The sequence below is a fragment of the Hibiscus syriacus genome, unplaced genomic scaffold (genome assembly GCF_006381635.1).
Source record: "Hibiscus syriacus cultivar Baekdansim isolate YM2019G1 unplaced genomic scaffold, ASM638163v2 tig00111311_pilon, whole genome shotgun sequence".
NCBI classification, from domain to species: domain Eukaryota; kingdom Viridiplantae; phylum Streptophyta; class Magnoliopsida; order Malvales; family Malvaceae; genus Hibiscus; species Hibiscus syriacus.
Genome location: NW_024063054.1, coordinates 1,026,186 through 1,042,964, shown reverse-complemented (window position 1 = coordinate 1,042,964; position 16,779 = coordinate 1,026,186). Strand labels below are relative to the sequence as shown.

Below are 16,779 nucleotides of genomic sequence, written 5' to 3'. Positions count from 1 at the left end.
TTTTCAAGATATTTGTAGATTTACCGGCTCTTTTATATATATATAGATTTTGTTTCTTAATCCATGTCTTATAAATTTATAAAGGATATTTGCAGCCCCTCTGTAGAGAACTAGCTTCATACGTTTTTTTTTAAGAAGCAACTAATTTTATTTAAAACAGTAAATATCCCAAATTATAATAAAGATTTACCATTAAAACCGTAAATTAAGCACATAATTTGGAAAATTTCCTATAATCATTAAAACAAAACTAACAACTTAAGATCATATAAGGATCATACATGGAATGATTAAAAATCTAATCAAGAAACTCAAACAAAGATAGATACAATCGGCAAATGAACCACAAAAGAGGATTAAACTATTGAAAGACCACCGACAAACCGCAAATCAGACTCGAACGACGTAAAAATCTATTCACGAATACAAATCGGGTATCCAAATCCAATCCATGTGTCTAAAGCAGAGAAGATAACAAGATATCAAATAAGCGCTATCTTGATCAGTCGTGGTGATGTCAATGTTGGATTAAAATCGATAATTATGGGTACATATTTACAATGTTTATTGTTATCATAAAATATGATATAAATTAAGTGACCAATTGTGTTATAAAGTTAAGGTATTAGAAATGTTATGGAAATAAAAGTATAGATATTATTAAAGTTGTATTTATAATTGGATGAGGGGTATGGTTATAAGTACAAAAAATAATTGATTCTTAAATCAACTATATAAAGGGGTTATGGTCCCCAAGAAATAGACAATCTCGTATTTACTCTTTTCACTACAAAGAGTCTATACTCAAGAGAACTCTATCTTCTTCTTGAAAGATCACAACCCAATAAAGATTCAATGATTTCAACCCAATAAAGATTCAAGGATTTCAACCCATCAATTAATTCAGGTACGCTTCAGCATCTAGTATTTTATTCTTAATGATTTGGCATGATTTGATCCTGGTAGATTTTCATATTTATTATGATTTTGGTTCTAACAAGATATCTCCCACTTGGGCAACATATGTTTCTTGATAAATGTATAACCGTATGAGCTCAAAACTTGTTATCGTACAATAGGTATTTTATAACAATCTCGTCTATCAACTATATCCATATCGGATCAAAGCGACCTTTGCCATATCTATCATGACTAGACCCATCAATGGTCACGTATACAAACACAATCAAAACATGTCTATTTCTAACTGGTTCTCTTTAAACATTAGTGAGATCAAATTTTACCAAAACCAAAGTGTGGATAAACCAAAATAAACTTTATTTATGTAGAACATAATCTTAAAATAAATATCCTTAAACCGAAGTAACTGAAATTGTGTTTATAATAAATGATCATTAAATACAAACTCCCACTAAAACTGAATATCCTTAAATGATATTACACCCACTTGAGTAGTGTGCTCATGAAAGACCTTGGGTAACAATTTCTTAATAAGCGCGGAATTATAAGTTTGTACCAATATGCTCTATAAACACATAACCACTCTAAATTTTCTTTGACAACTAGAAACATAATGTCTAAGTGCTTAGACTTTAAGGTGTTTTTGTTATATATATGAAATAAAGGACTGCAATTTAGTTGTCAAAAAATAACTCATGTGGTCTTTCTTATCAATCCATAATTAGCAGTTCATGTGACAAAATTTTGCATCCATATTTCAATAAATTGAAATCCACAAAACTTATTATCTCTTACTTACTAGACTTCAGGTATGTGAGCATGTAACATTTTTGTTCCTAAAAGGTATTGTATGAATCAATTTGTCTGCTATCCAACGATCCATACCCAAATTGCTTAAATATCTGCTTAATATCCTACAATCATACGCTATATCCGAATGCGTATAAACTTGAATATACACTAAATTATTTATTTATTTTGAAGCATGAGGAACCTTTCTGAAATTCTTTAGTTTCAAAATCATCCTTATGTCACTGATCAAGACTAAACTTGTTTCCTTTAGCAATAAGGGGTATTACTTAGTTTACTCCCACTGAACTTATAATATATACAATTGTCAACCAAATTCATCTCAAAACCAAACGAGATAATCACTTGGTGAAATTTTTTATACAATTAACGGGAGTCATACTTAAACTCATAAATGGATTTCCTTAATTTGCATATCATTAATTTTGTATCATCAGACACAATTTTCTAACTGCACCATATAAAATATTTCATCAATGTTACAATTGAGAATACAATTTTGAAATCAAACTTATGTAACTTAAGATCAAATATGAACAATAAGTATCATGATTATCATGAAAGAGTCTTTCAATGAAACCAAAGAGAAAGTCTTTATAAAATTAATGACTTCTTTATGAGTATATCTTTTAGATACAAGACATGCCTTATACTTGTCAACATCACCTTTTGCATCTATTTTGGTTTTAAATATCCATTTACAAGTAATTAATTTTGCACCTTCAGGTAATTAGACAAATTCTTAAACTTTATTATGTTGTATAGAAGTTATACTCTTCTTCCATGACATTAATCTACTTATGAGAGTCGGAACTTTTATGACATGATGAAAGTTGAATAGATCATTCTCTATCATTCCACAGTCATCCTTATTTCTTGGAGAAAAACAACGTAATAATCTAAATATTATGTCTTTCATCTCATGAATCTTCTTAATGACACTTGTTCTTTGAGGTTGTTGAGTTTGTTCTTCCGAAATGATTTCTCATCTTAAATGGAGAGTTGTTCAAAATAACCTTATTGAGATTCTATATTCACTTCTTGATTAACATGTATAAACTCATGGATATCATCAAAATTGATAATAGGAATTGAGTTATAGTCCAATTCCTCCTTAAAATCAATTCCTCAAACCTTATTTCTCCTTCCAAACTCAACATCCTCAAAATTAATATTATAGATCTCATTTTAAAAATATTCCTAATTATGAGATCATAAAACTTATAACCCCTAAATCATGTAGAACAACAAAATTATTTGTTTATTGTTTTATAATTTAATTTCTCCTCATGGGTCATAACTTATTGTTAGGTATGACTCATAAATATATCGGTAAAGAGGAGAGAGGATGGTACGGAGTGAGCGAACAAGGTTATTTTTGTAAATATGTACCAGGGTTTATTTATTATAAAATGAGATGTAACCAAAACCTATGAGATATTGAATAAAAATTCTAGCACCGCCTAGGGCACCGAGGACGTAATCACATTGCTGAACCTCGTTAAAATTCTTATGTTCTTTCCATTTTCTTTACCCCGATTATTCAATAATTGGTATCAGATGTCAGGAGCCAAATTCGATGTTGCAAAATTCGATGGTCAAGGTAACTTCGGATTATGGAAAACAAGGGTGAAGGATCTGTTGGCGCAGCAAGGGATCCTGAAGGTTTTGCGACCTACAAAGCCGGTATCGATGGATGAGAAAGATTGGGAAGAATTAAAAAAGCGAGCGGCATGAACCATATGATTATGTTTGGCAGACGAGGTTATGTATCACGTCATGCATCTATCGTCTCCAGATGAAATTTGGAAGAAGTTGGAAAGTCAGTTTATGTCCAAATCCTTAACGACTAAACTATATCTAAAGTAGAGGCTGTATGGGCTGAAGTTGTAGGATGATCATGATTTGGCACAACACATGAATGCTTTCAGTCAAATCGTTTCTGATTTGGCTTGGCTTGATGTGAAAATTGAGGATGAAGAAAAAGCGATGATTCTATTGTGTTTGTTGCCTCCCTCTTACGAACACATGGTGACTACTCTTATATATGGGAAAGAGACTATCAAAGTTGAGGAGATTATTGTAGCCTTGTTGGCTCACAACCAGCGGAAGCATAATGCAGGGGAAAGCTCTCAAGCTGATAGCTTATATGTCAAGGGTAATCGAGACCGTGGATAGAAGCAGAGAATACAGGGTCTGGGAAGCGGAATTTCAGATCCAAATCTAGGGATAAGAAGATAATTCACTGTTACAAGTGCAAGGAGGCGGGATATATGAAGCTAGACTGTCCGAAGTTGAAAAAATAGACTGATAAGAAGCGTGATGACTCATCCAAGTCTGTGAATGTGGCCGAGGATGACAATTCTGATTGCAGTGAGGGTGATATGCTCTCTATTTCAATGACTCAATTGACGGATGCTTGGATTCTTGATTCTGGATGTTCTTATCACATCACACCAAATAGGGAGTGTTTTTCGACATACAAGTTGGTTAATTCTGGTTATGTTTATTTGGGTGATGATCGATGCTGCAATATTGTTGGTATTGGTGATGTCAGAATTCATATGTATGATGGTTCTATTCGGACGTTGTGTGGTGTTTGACATATCCCAGATTTGAAGAAGAATTTGATTTTTTTGGGCACTTTGCATAAGAATGGTTTTGTCCCTAAGGCTGATGAGGATAGGGAAACCATTCGGATTGTTAAAGGAGCTTTGACTGTGATGAAAGGAAATATGACTGCAGGGGATATTTACAGATTGTTAGGGAGTACCGTTGTAGGTGGAGTTCATTTTGTTGAGTCCTATGATGCTACTACCAAACTGTGGCATATACGTCTTGCTAATCTTAGTGAACGTGGTATGGTTGAATTACATAAAAGAAATATGTTGCATGGTGTTAAAAGCTGTAAGCTTGATTTTTGCAAGTATTGTGTTCTTGGTAAACAAACTAAAGTTCGTTTCAAGACTGAGAAGCATGCAACTGAAGGGATTCTTGATTATGTGCATTCTGATATATGGGGGCCTTCCACGACATCGTCTTTGGGTGGATCTAGGTATTATGTTACTTTTATTGACGATTTTTCACAGAAAGTTTAGGTGTATTTTTTGAAACAGAAGTCTGACGTTTTTGAGAAGTTCAAGCTGTGGAAAGCTGAGGTAGAAAACCAAACAGGATGAAAAATCAAGTGTTTGAGGTCTGAAAATGGTACAGAGTACACAGATTCATAGTTTCTAAACTTCTGTAAGGAGCATGGGATTAAGAGGCATTTCACAGTGACCAAAACACCACAACAGAATGGTGTTGCGGAACGGATGAACATGTCGTTGAATGAAAAATCCAAATGTTTGCGGTTGAATGCGGGACTTCCCAAACACTTCTGGGCTGAGCCTGTTAACATGGTGTGTTATCTTATCAATAGATCTCCAAGGGCATCATTGGCTGGGAAAGTTACAGAAGAGGTATGGACTGGTCATGATGTTACTTTTGATCACTTATGGATTTTTGGTTGTCCTACTTATGTGCATGTACCTGTTGATGAGAGATCCAAACTTGATGCAAAATCGAAAGAGTGCATTTTTATGGATTACAAGACAGGTGTCAAAGGATTCAAGTTTTGGGATCCAGTTGCAAAGAAAATTGTGATCAATAGAGATGTTTTTTATGAACAACCCATATTGCAGCAGAAGAACGACACGACAGTGGTGGATTGAGTAGTTTCCAGTTGAGAAAACATAAACTTCTTAACTGAATTCTGGTGGTTCCACTATGGTTGATTTATAGGATTATAGTCTCGCCAGAGACAGGGTGAGACAGATAAATATAAAGCCTCCAAACATATTAGGTTTTGAAGACTTTGTCTCTTTTACACTTATTGTTAGCAGTGATGATCCGGTTACTTTTCATGATCCTGTTACCAGTCAGTAAAATGACAAGTGAATGGCTTCCATGATTGAGGAGATGGAGTCTTTGAATCACAATCGCACATGGGAGTTAGTTCACCTTTTTGAGGGTAAGAAGCCTATTGGTTGCAAATGGGTGTATAAGAAGAAACCAGCAGTAAGAGAAAAAGAGGGGGAGGAGTTCAAGGCTCATTTGGTAGCAAAGGGTTTTTCATAGCAGAAATGAGTTGATTATAATGAAATTTTTTCTCATGTGGTCAGGCACACTTCAATCCGAGCAGTACTTGCATTGGTGGCTAGTTGAGATTTGCACTTAGAGCAGATGGATTTGAAAACTACTTTTTTGCATGGTGATTAAGAGGAGCAGATCTACATGCAGCAGCCTGAAGGTTTCACTCAACCTGGAAACAAGCATTTAGTTTGCAGATTGAAGAAATCTTTGTACGGGTTAAAACAGTCTATGAGACAATGGTACAAACGGTTTGACTCATATATGATCAAGATTGGCTACAAGCGATGTGAGTATTATTGTTGTGTCTATGTTAAGAGCCTTGATGATGGTTCTTTTTTTTCTTGTTATTGTATGTTGATGATATGTTAATTGCTGTGAAGAACATGGATGATGTTATCGGTTTGAAAACTTTATTGAGTCAGGAATTTGATATGAAAAATTTAGGTGTTGCAAAGAAAATTCTTGGAATGGAAATTTACAGGGACAGAGACTCAAGGAAACTGTGGCTATCTCAACGGGGTTATGTTAAGAAAATGCTGGAAAGGTTTGCGATGAGCAACGCAAAACCAGTGAGCACTCCATTGGCGAATCACTTTAAGCTTTCATCAGAACAGTGCCCTAAGACAGATAAGGAAGCTGAAGATATGGCAAAGGTTTCATATTCTAATGTTGTTGGCTGCTTGATGTATGCAATGGTATGTACTCGTCCTGATTTAGCTCATGTTGTTAGTCAAGTTTGTAAGTACATGTCTAAACCTGGTAAGTAACATTAAGAAGTAGTCAAGTGGATCTTTAGGTACTTAAAGGGTACGGTGGGACATGGAATTATTTTTGGTAGTTAGCGGGATAATCCTTTGGTCGTAGGATATGTGGATTCAGACTATGCGTGTGATTTGTATAATAGAAGATCTACGACAGGGTATGTCTTTACTCTTGGTGGAGGGCCTATTTGTTGGAAGTCTATTGTTTAATCTATTGTGGCATTATCTACAACTGAAGCTGAATACATGGCAGTGGCTGAAGCTGTAAAAAAAAGTTTTATGGCTTACTGGTTTAGTGAAGAAGAAGTACTATTCACTTGGCTAAGAATCAGGTATATCATTCTAAAACTAAGCATATTGATGTAAGGTTTCACAAGATCAGAGAGTTGCATCTGGAGAGATTTTGTTTCAGAAGGTACATACTGATGAGAATGCCGCTGATATGTTCACCAAGCCAGTTACGACAGACAAGTTCATGCATTGCTTGGACTTGTTGAATGTTTCGATTTGTTAAAGAAGTAAGGTAACCCAACCCACATTGAATGTTTCCTAAGGGATATTTTTGTAAATTTGTATCATGTTTATTTATTATAAAAAGAGATGTAACCAAAACCTATGAGATATTGAATAAAAATTCTAGCGTCGCCTAGGGCACCGAGGACGTAAGCACATTGCAGAACCTCATTAAAATTCTTGTGTTCTTTCCATTTTCTTTACTCGATTATTCAACACTTATTATAAAAGAGAACAACCCTTTATAATATATTATTGTCTTTTTCGAGTTGGACCCTTAATAACTACATTTTAGTTTTATTTTTTCCCTTATCTTTTTATGTACTTTTCAAGTAATTCTTCAGAAAAACTCGATCTTAACTATCTTAAGTCTTGAAGCAATATGAAACATATCCATAATGTATTGCCTCACATTTTTCTACCCTTATACTTTATAGGCATCAAATAAGTAAAAAAATTATGTCATTTAAACCTTATTGTTTTTGGGGAAATATTTCTCAATTTCGTCAAGAAAATCATTAGCCCTAGTAATCTTTTCGGATTATGTGCCCCTAAATACTTCTAGATATTGTGCTTCATGACCACTAGACTTATGCAATTTGAACAAATTTCACCTCTCAAAATCCAATTAAGGATGTTATCCATCATGAGAGGTGGAAATTGTTATTTCTTTAGTGAAAAGTATAAGTTCATAGAACCAAAACCTTATGTAAGTGCATTTTCTCATTCCTTGAGATTATTTTTCTTAAGCATAAACAAAAGTGTATAATAGCATATATTATGGTAGCAATAAATAAATAATTAACTGAACAAAATATAAATAAAATTGAAGCTCACATCTTAAGTAAACAAATAAACTCAAAATAATTGTTAATTCTCATCACAAGATATCAAACACTATACCAATATCAAGTCTTTGGACAATAATATTAATAATAAACAGTACTCTTGTAGTAATCAAACTCTTACAATAAGCTATGTTGAACAAAATATTAATCTTTGGACTAGTGTAATGCTCACATAAAAAATATCTTATAATTATCACATGTTATTACACAGGTGTCGCTTGAAATTCGACCAAATATTAACTTTCCTTTGGGCCAATTAATAAACGCATGAATTACAAGAAACACATAATCATCTTGATATTTCAAATAAATCAGTTTACACAAAAGAGGTCACTTTGGCGACGATTTGTTTCAACAAATCTACTAAAATATTAGCCAAAATATGAATTAATTTGTATATATATATATATATATATATATATATATATATATATATATATATATATATATTCTAATAATCAACAGTCAAAACCGAAAGACCGAATTGAATATATACATATATTACATTAACAATATAAATGAAATCATATAAATATTGTCAACCAATCAATTTCTCTTAATTTTATCTTTTAATTAAAAGAGAATCAAAATAATATTAAATTTGAATAACTTTAAACTTTATCTCAAAATATCAGATGCTCCATTAATATTTTTTCTTTAGACAAAATATTTACCTTAAGTGATATTTGAGGTGATAACCAAACATTAATAACAAGAACATGTCAAGCAAAAATCTTCCTTTGGGTCAATTTATTACTCATACAACAAACCGAATAATTATCACATGCTTATTATCAAAGTTGTATATGTGATTATGACAACTATTAATCATCCTTTGGGTCGATCAATACTAACATGTCCTAAGTTACATTCACATATTCCTTCATATTTATAATAAACTATTTTCCATAATTGGGGTCACTTTAACGACTTGTTATTTTAATTAAGCCGTCTCAAATTAGTATTTAAATTTATTTTTTATAATAATCAAAGGTCAAAACTAAAATTTCTGACTGCACTACAGAATCCGAAATAACCCAAAATAAGGTTACATAAACAATGCTATACAAAATCGAAAAACTCAAGTCTTTGATTGTTTCTGAAGAATTCCTTAAATATGCATTTAAACATAATTTCATAAATTAATATAGCCAAACCAAATTCAGAACAATCAACATTTTACCAAAAGAGAAAGTCAAGTGCATACTAATGAATTAAATCTTCTCCAAATATTTAAAAAATATTTTTTAATCAAACTGAATTGAATATATCAATGTCAAATATATATTCTATAATAACAGTTAAAAACCAAAACTAAATTTTCTAATCACTTCATGGTTTCCAAAGTAACCTATATAATAAGGTTGTTTAAAAGACGTTAGAAAACAAAAACATAAATCTTTAACTGTTTCTAAAAAAAATCTTTATAATTATTTCATCAAACTAAATCAAAACTAGATACATAAAACCATAACGAAATAATTACAAATTGTGACAATAACATATCTAAAATCGAAATCAAAGTCATACAATTAATGACATACTATTGGGCAACAAACAAGTAAAACAAATGATAGAATTAATCAATCTCATACAGTAATTAAAAATTAAACATTGATATTTATACTCATATGAATGTCAAAACTTTAAACACGATACATGCGATCTCAGTATATTACACACTTGATCCCATACAATATATTATCAATAGTGCACACAAATTTAATGTGCCAATTTTCTATGTGTAATGATAATTTATAACAGTCTTTATTATTCCACAAAAATAATTACAAAGTGTAGTATTCAAATATGAAAAAAATCCATCAAACCATTAGTCCAAACATATTATAATATCAAAATGATGATTATTGGCAAACAAATAAACACGATCGAAAAGGAAAAACAAATAACACCATGATTTACATTGAAAACCCAAAAGGGAAAAATCCCAGGCAGAGGAGAAGAATTTCACTATATGAAGTAAGAAAATACAAGAGGATTTTGGTTAAAGAAAAACTTGATTTCTAACCCTGATCCTTAGTATCTATTTATAGGGAAAGATACTTGATTACAAAGGAAAACTAAATAAAGTATAAATCTATTTTAAAAAAGTTTTCTACTTTTAATGAAATTGGGTTTCCTACTTTCCAAATATTTATATATTAATTAATTTGTGTTACTTTGAATTCGAGTCAAACTCTAACAAATCTCCACCTTGACATGAATTCTGAAAGTGGAAAGGTTTTGAGACAAAAACATTCAAATTCGATGTGATACCCAAACTCAACAAAAACAATTCTTCACTTCAACGAACAAGTTCTCCACCTCTTCCACAACACCCCTCAAAAGGGTAATCTTCAGTAATGGACACTAACCGAATCCAAGCTTTTTCTATGCTTGGATTTACTCTTCACATCGATATGGTTATCATAAGTGCCAACTTTGCTCACAAATGTTTCACCACGAGCAATATCATGCACAACACGATCCGATCATCAATGATAGTTCTATCTTCAAATTCATTATATTCGCGAAATTAAACTCTTTGCTGCTTCACATAACAGTTCTGACCTCAGTTATTTTGTTTAACAACGTTATTTGACACGGTGGATGAAACACCAACTGCATTATCTAAAACTGTTGAAACTTGTAGAACATAAAACTTGGAAGTCTTTCTACCCTTTCAAAATAACAAGAGAGTCCTTGTAAATTTTCATAGCTCCACCTTCACTAGAGAATTTATACCCTTTTGAATCTAGAGTACCTAACGAAATTAGATTTCTACTCAAATCTGGAACATGTCTCACATTACCAAGTGTTCGAACAATCTCATCGAACATCTTAAGCTTGATTGTGCCAATACCAGCTACTTTACAAGGGACATTATTTCCCAAAAATACATCATGTGTAGAAACAGTTTCATACGTCGCAAACCAGTCATGATTAGTACTCATACGAAAACTACTACCGGAGTCAAGTATCCATTCATCACTTGTTATAAAGTTGTCATCAGCCGCAATTAGGAGTTCTCCGTCATCGTACTCCTTTACTATACTGCCTCACCAGATTTCTCAGAGTTCTGCGCTTCAACTTCTCTTTTGATTTTATTTTGCAACTTGTAACACTCTTATTTAACATGACCTACTTTTTACACTAGTGACAAGTTTTACCTCTGTTGAAAGATTTTGATCAACCCCTTCCAATATTATTAGAAGAACGCTCGTCTTTTCTCCCTCTGTCTGAGCTAGTTGATTCATGTATCACGAAACCATCTGCCTGAGGCTCGAAACCAGATACAAGATATTTCATCTTGTCAAACGAGTGCAGACCATTATAAACTTCTTTAAGAGTGAGTGTTTATGTACAAGATTGTATATATGAAAAATGAGTAAGAAGAAGGCAGCGAACATAGGAGGACCAGTACTAAGTCTTCTTGATCATACTTCACTTCTAAAGTCTCTAGATCAGAGACATTTTCCTTTAATGTTGTCGGGTGCTCTTCAAGAGACGAGCATTTCGCCAACTTGAACAAATAAAGATGTTGCTTTAGGTGCAACTTGTTGGTCAATGATTTCTGCATGCAAAGTTGCTCCAATTTCGCCCACAAAGATGCAACTATTTTTTCTTTCAACACATCTTGTAAAATTTGATTTAATAAGTGTAAACGAACCTGAGAAAGAGTTTTACCATCCTTACGTTTTTCCTCATTCTTCCATTGTTTACCGGCTTCTCATCAAATCCTTCTATTGCATCGTTAAGATCTAACTGTGCAAGAACATCTCGAATCTTCACATGCCATAGCGAGAACCTGGTGTTTCGATCCAACAGTGGAATATCATACTTAATTATTGTCATAATCTTGAACTCGGAGCTCTGATACTAATTTGTTATAATATTGGAACGATGATTATCGACAAACAAAAAAACATGATCGAAAAGGAAAAACAAAGAACACCAGGATTTACGTGGAAACCCCAAAAGGGAAAAATCACGAGCAGAGGATAAGAATTTCACTAATATGAAGGAGAAAATACAAGAGGATTTTGGTGAAAGAAAAACTTGATTTCTAACTCTGACCCTTAGTATTTATTTATAAGGATAGATACTTGATTACAAAGGAAAACTAAATAAAGTATAAATCTACTTTAATAAAGTTTTCTACTTTTAATCAAATTGGGTATCCTACTTTCACAATATTTTTATATTAATTAATTTGTGCCACTTTGAATTCGAATCAAACTCTAACAATTCAACATGATGAGGCGATGATACCACTTGTTAGAACCAGAATCATAATAAATATGAAAATCAACTAGAATCAAATCATGCCAAATCACAAAGAATAAAATATTAGATGCGGAAGCGTACCTGAATTAATTGATGGGTTGAAATCCTTGAATCTTTCTTTAGTTGAGATCTTCCAAGAAGATAAAGTTCTCTTGAGTATAAACTCATTGACGGGGATAAGGGTAAATACGAGATTGTCTATTTCTTGGGGATCATAACCCTTTTATATAGCTGATTTAGGAATCAATAATTGTTTGTACTTATAACTCTGCCCCACATCGAATTATAAATACAACTTTAATAATATCTACACTTTTATTTCCATGACACTTTTAATACCTTGACTTTATAACATAATTTGTCACTTAATTTATGTCATATTTTATGATAACAATATGCGTTATAAATATGTGCCCATAATTATGGATTTTAATCCAACAATCAAATCAACCCTTAAAAAAGATAAATGAAAAAAAAAACAGTTAAACAACCATAAAACGTAACATAAAGGCAGATGAAAACGTGTCATACAGGTAAACTTATTGAAAAAAAAGAAAATAGAGATACAATATAGAAAAGAAAAAGACAATAAAAAATATCATCGATCAGCAACTAACATTAAAGTTGGTGTTGTTAACGATCAATAAAGATGAAAAAGAAAAGATATTAGCGACACACTAATAAGAGAAAACTAGGTTTTTTTTAAATATATAAGCGTGACGGATTTGAATGTAGAGAAGAACTTGAATCCCTTAGCACGAAATATGTTTGACCCGCCATAGTTGTACGGGCTGGCTTTTTTTTCTAGTGAATCAAAGAAATGTTAATATTCTTCTACGCTTGACGAGCAGCGATGAGTACCACTAACGACGAACATCATTAATCTAATTTATAAAAAATTAAATTCTAAATGACTCAACTATAATAATAAATTAGTTTAACGACGAACACCATTAATCTAATTTATAAAAATTTAAATTCTAAATGACTCAACGTATATAATAATAAATTAGTTGAAAATTTAAGATAAATCATTTAAAATAAAGAGTAAACTATATCAGTGACCACCTAATTATTGTCCTTTTTCATTTTGACCAATATTTTTAAAATTTTGTCCAATATTTTTGAAATTTTGTCAATCATATCACTCAACTATTTAAATACATTCAATTAAGCCACTTGCCGTTAATATTTAAAGGAGAAGATGATGTGACAGTTAAAATATTTGATATAATTACACATTTGGTTATTGTTACTTATATATTATATCAATTTGGTTCTAATTTTTAATAAATTAAAATAAATTTTACCCTCAAATCAAATGGTGTAATGTATAATGTTTTTTACATATCTGCATTGTGGATTTTGACTATTTTAGAATATTTTTCATAAATTTTGATAAAAAAAAGTTAATCAGGTGATGAATTTTTTATTCAGTTTTCCGTCTCGACAATGTAATAATATACTTAACAGATTTTTTTTACAGAGGACGGATGAAGGAAAGTGATTATGTTCAGAGCATGGTGGTAATACTGTAATAGATAAGAAATTTTCATAAACTTGTTTGTGTGTCTCTATTCTCGATTGTGCATCTTTGCGGGGTGTGTTTGGTTATTGGTTATTTTGATATTCTTATAGGACTGGTTGTTTTTTTCCTAACACTGATTAACAGATCTATGTTATTAATAAAATCATCTATTGCTGTGCAAAACAAAAGCTTGGTCGATAGAAAAAAATAACATTATTCAAATGAAAAATATTAAATGAAATTGTTAGTTTATCATGGCAAGATTAGATTAACTTACTCCTAAAACAAGCATTCTGCAGATCTGTGTGCCATCTTCTTGTCTGTTTATCATGGCTCTTCATCAATCGACAAATTATTACTTTTGTTTATTCTTATTATTATCATAACTTAAATATCCATGCCGACCACATTGTGAAGGAGTCGCGACATATTACCTTAATACCATTATCCTAAACGCATGTGGGAGGAAAAGAAGATAATTGGAGGTTACCTGCAAGTCCATATCACTAGTCCGAATACGTTTTATTTTCCAGTCAGTGCTATGGGTGTATAAATAAGAGCTATATGTGTTGTGTTTAATCTGTACCACACCAGATCTAGACAACTGTCCTTGAGAACTACTTGAACTTGAAGATGGTGAGAGCTCACTTCTATGATAAAAATGTTAATATTTAATAACATTCATTGAAAGTTATAACTGTTAGTGGGTTTGAGTGAGTATTTAGAAATTAGTTATTTAATTGGTAGTGGAGTTAGTGGCTTAGCTGTGATGATAGAGTCGTGGGTGGTTAATATGTTATGATGTAAAGCCTATTTATAGGCTTCTTTTCTTTTATCAATATGAAGAAATAGTGAACTTTCCTACACTACACGTTTCAAGTTTTTCCACTTTGTAGCAGTTCTTTTCTTGACTTTTCTCTACTTTATTTCTATCAGTGGTATCAGAGCCAGGTTAAAAGCAAGAGAGAGAGTTTCCAAATAGCATTGATGGCTTCAGACTCAAATTTTGTGCAGGCTGCGATCCCACGTTTTGATGGTCACTATGACCATTGGAGTATGCTAATGGAGAATTTTCTACGGTCCAAAGAGTATTGGCCGATTGTTGAATCTGGAATTCAAGCAACAACACCTAATGCAGTCTTGACAGATGCCCAGAAAATAGAGTTGGAAGGGAGAAAACTCAAGGATTTGAAGGCAAAAAACTACCTCTTCCAGGCAATTGATCGTCCCATCTTGGAAATAATTCTTAGCAAAGAAACTTCCAAAGATATTTGGGATTCCATGAAGAAAAAATACGAAGGCTCTGCTAGAATGAAGCGTGCACATCTTCAAACTTTGAGAAGAGATTTTGAGACTCTACAAATGAAGGATGGAGAATATGTCACCAGCTACTGTGCCAGGACTATGAAGATTAGCAACAAAATGTGCTTTCATGGTGAGAAGATGGAAGATGTCACCATTGTTGAAAAGATATTGCGTTCCCTGACACCAAAGTTTGATTATGTCGTATGTTCGATTGAAGAATCGAAAGACATAGATACATTTTCTCTTGATGAATTGCAGAGCTCCTTATTGGTCCATGAACAGAAGATGAACCGAAGTTCAACTTCAGAGGAGCAAGCTTTGAAGGCTTCCACCTTTACTCATTTCTCAAACTCAAGAGGAAGAGGTAAAGGTAGAGGTCGAGGAGGCAGAAACAACAATGAAATGGGAACCAACAACAAAGTCATCATCAGGAGAGTAAATTTCAAAGAAAAGGCAGAGGACGTGGAGGCCACCATCGACAACTTATCGATCAAAGTCAACAGACAAGTCTAATGTTGAATATTTCAGATGCCATAGGTATGGCCATTATAAATCAGAATGCCAAACTGATTTGAATAAACAAAGTGGAGATCAAACAAATTTTGCAGATAATGAAGAAGAGGTGTCTCTTTTGATGGTGTGTCACGTGAAAGAAGAAACTCAACAACAAATGTGGTTTTTAGACACTGGCTGCAGCAATCACATGTGTGGAGAGAAGGATTCATTTTCTGACTTGGATGAATCTTTTCGTAGCTCTGTTAAGTTTGGTGACAACTCCAGAATTTCTGTTATGGGAAAAGGAAAAGTAACAATTCAAACCAAAGGAAATTTCACTCACACTATCGCTAATTTTTATTTTGTGCCAGATCTAAAGACCAACTTGCTTAGTGTGGGTCAGTTACAAGAAAAAAGATACGAGATTGTTATCAAAGATGGAGTATGTCAAATTCAAGACACAAAGTTGGGGTTAATTGCTGAAGTTAACATGACGGCGAATCGTTTGTTCCCACTATATCTCCACAATACAACTCATACGTGCTTCTCAGAAAAATTAAAAGATGAGGCGTGGCTATGACACTTTCGCTATGGGCATCTGAATTTTGGCGGATTGAAAACACTACAACAAAAAAACATGGTGACAGGGCTTCCTCAAATTACAGTATCCTCTCAAGTTTGTGAAGAATGTGTTGTTAGCAAACAACACCGTAATCAATTCCCACAAGGAAAATCTTGGAGAGCGAAGAAAGCATTGGAGCTTGTTCATTCCGACATTTGTGGGTCAATAACACCACATTCTAATGGAGGTAAAAGATATATAATTACTTTCATTGATGATTATAGTTGTAAGATATGGGTTTATTTTTTGCAAGAAAAATCTGAAGCCTTTGTAGCTTTTAAAAGCTATAAAGCACTTGTTGAGAAAGAAGTTGGTTGCCCAATAAAAGTTCTTCGCACAGATCGTGGTGGAGAATATAACTCACATGAATTTGCAAATTTTTGTGAGAACCATGGAATCAAGAGACAACTTACAGCAGCCTATACACCCCAACAGAATGGTGTATGCGAGAGGAAGAACCGTACTATTATGAATATGGTGCGAAGCCTTTTGACAACAAGTGGCATTCCAAAAAGTTTTTGGCCTGAAGCAGTGAATTGGAGCATTCATATATTG

The 16,779-nt window shown here is 32.7% G+C and overlaps 2 protein-coding genes across 2 annotated transcripts; one reads left to right on the top strand and one right to left on the bottom strand.

Annotated features, from left to right (window-relative positions):
- Window positions 1-10,662: 10,662 nt before the first annotated feature.
- LOC120158420 lies at window positions 10,663-11,842 on the bottom strand. Its single transcript, XM_039169266.1, has 3 exons — window positions 11,675-11,842; window positions 11,431-11,561; window positions 10,663-11,041 (listed from the first exon to the last, which is right to left on the bottom strand). The coding sequence occupies exons 1-3, from the start codon at window positions 11,840-11,842 to the stop codon at window positions 10,663-10,665; spliced, it is 678 nt and encodes a 225-aa protein (XP_039025197.1).
- Window positions 11,843-14,789: 2,947 nt separating this feature from the next.
- On the top strand, window positions 14,790-15,620 carry LOC120158419. Its single transcript, XM_039169265.1, has one exon. The coding sequence runs from the start codon at window positions 14,790-14,792 to the stop codon at window positions 15,618-15,620; it is 831 nt and encodes a 276-aa protein (XP_039025196.1).
- The last annotated feature ends 1,159 nt before the right edge of the window (window positions 15,621-16,779 follow it).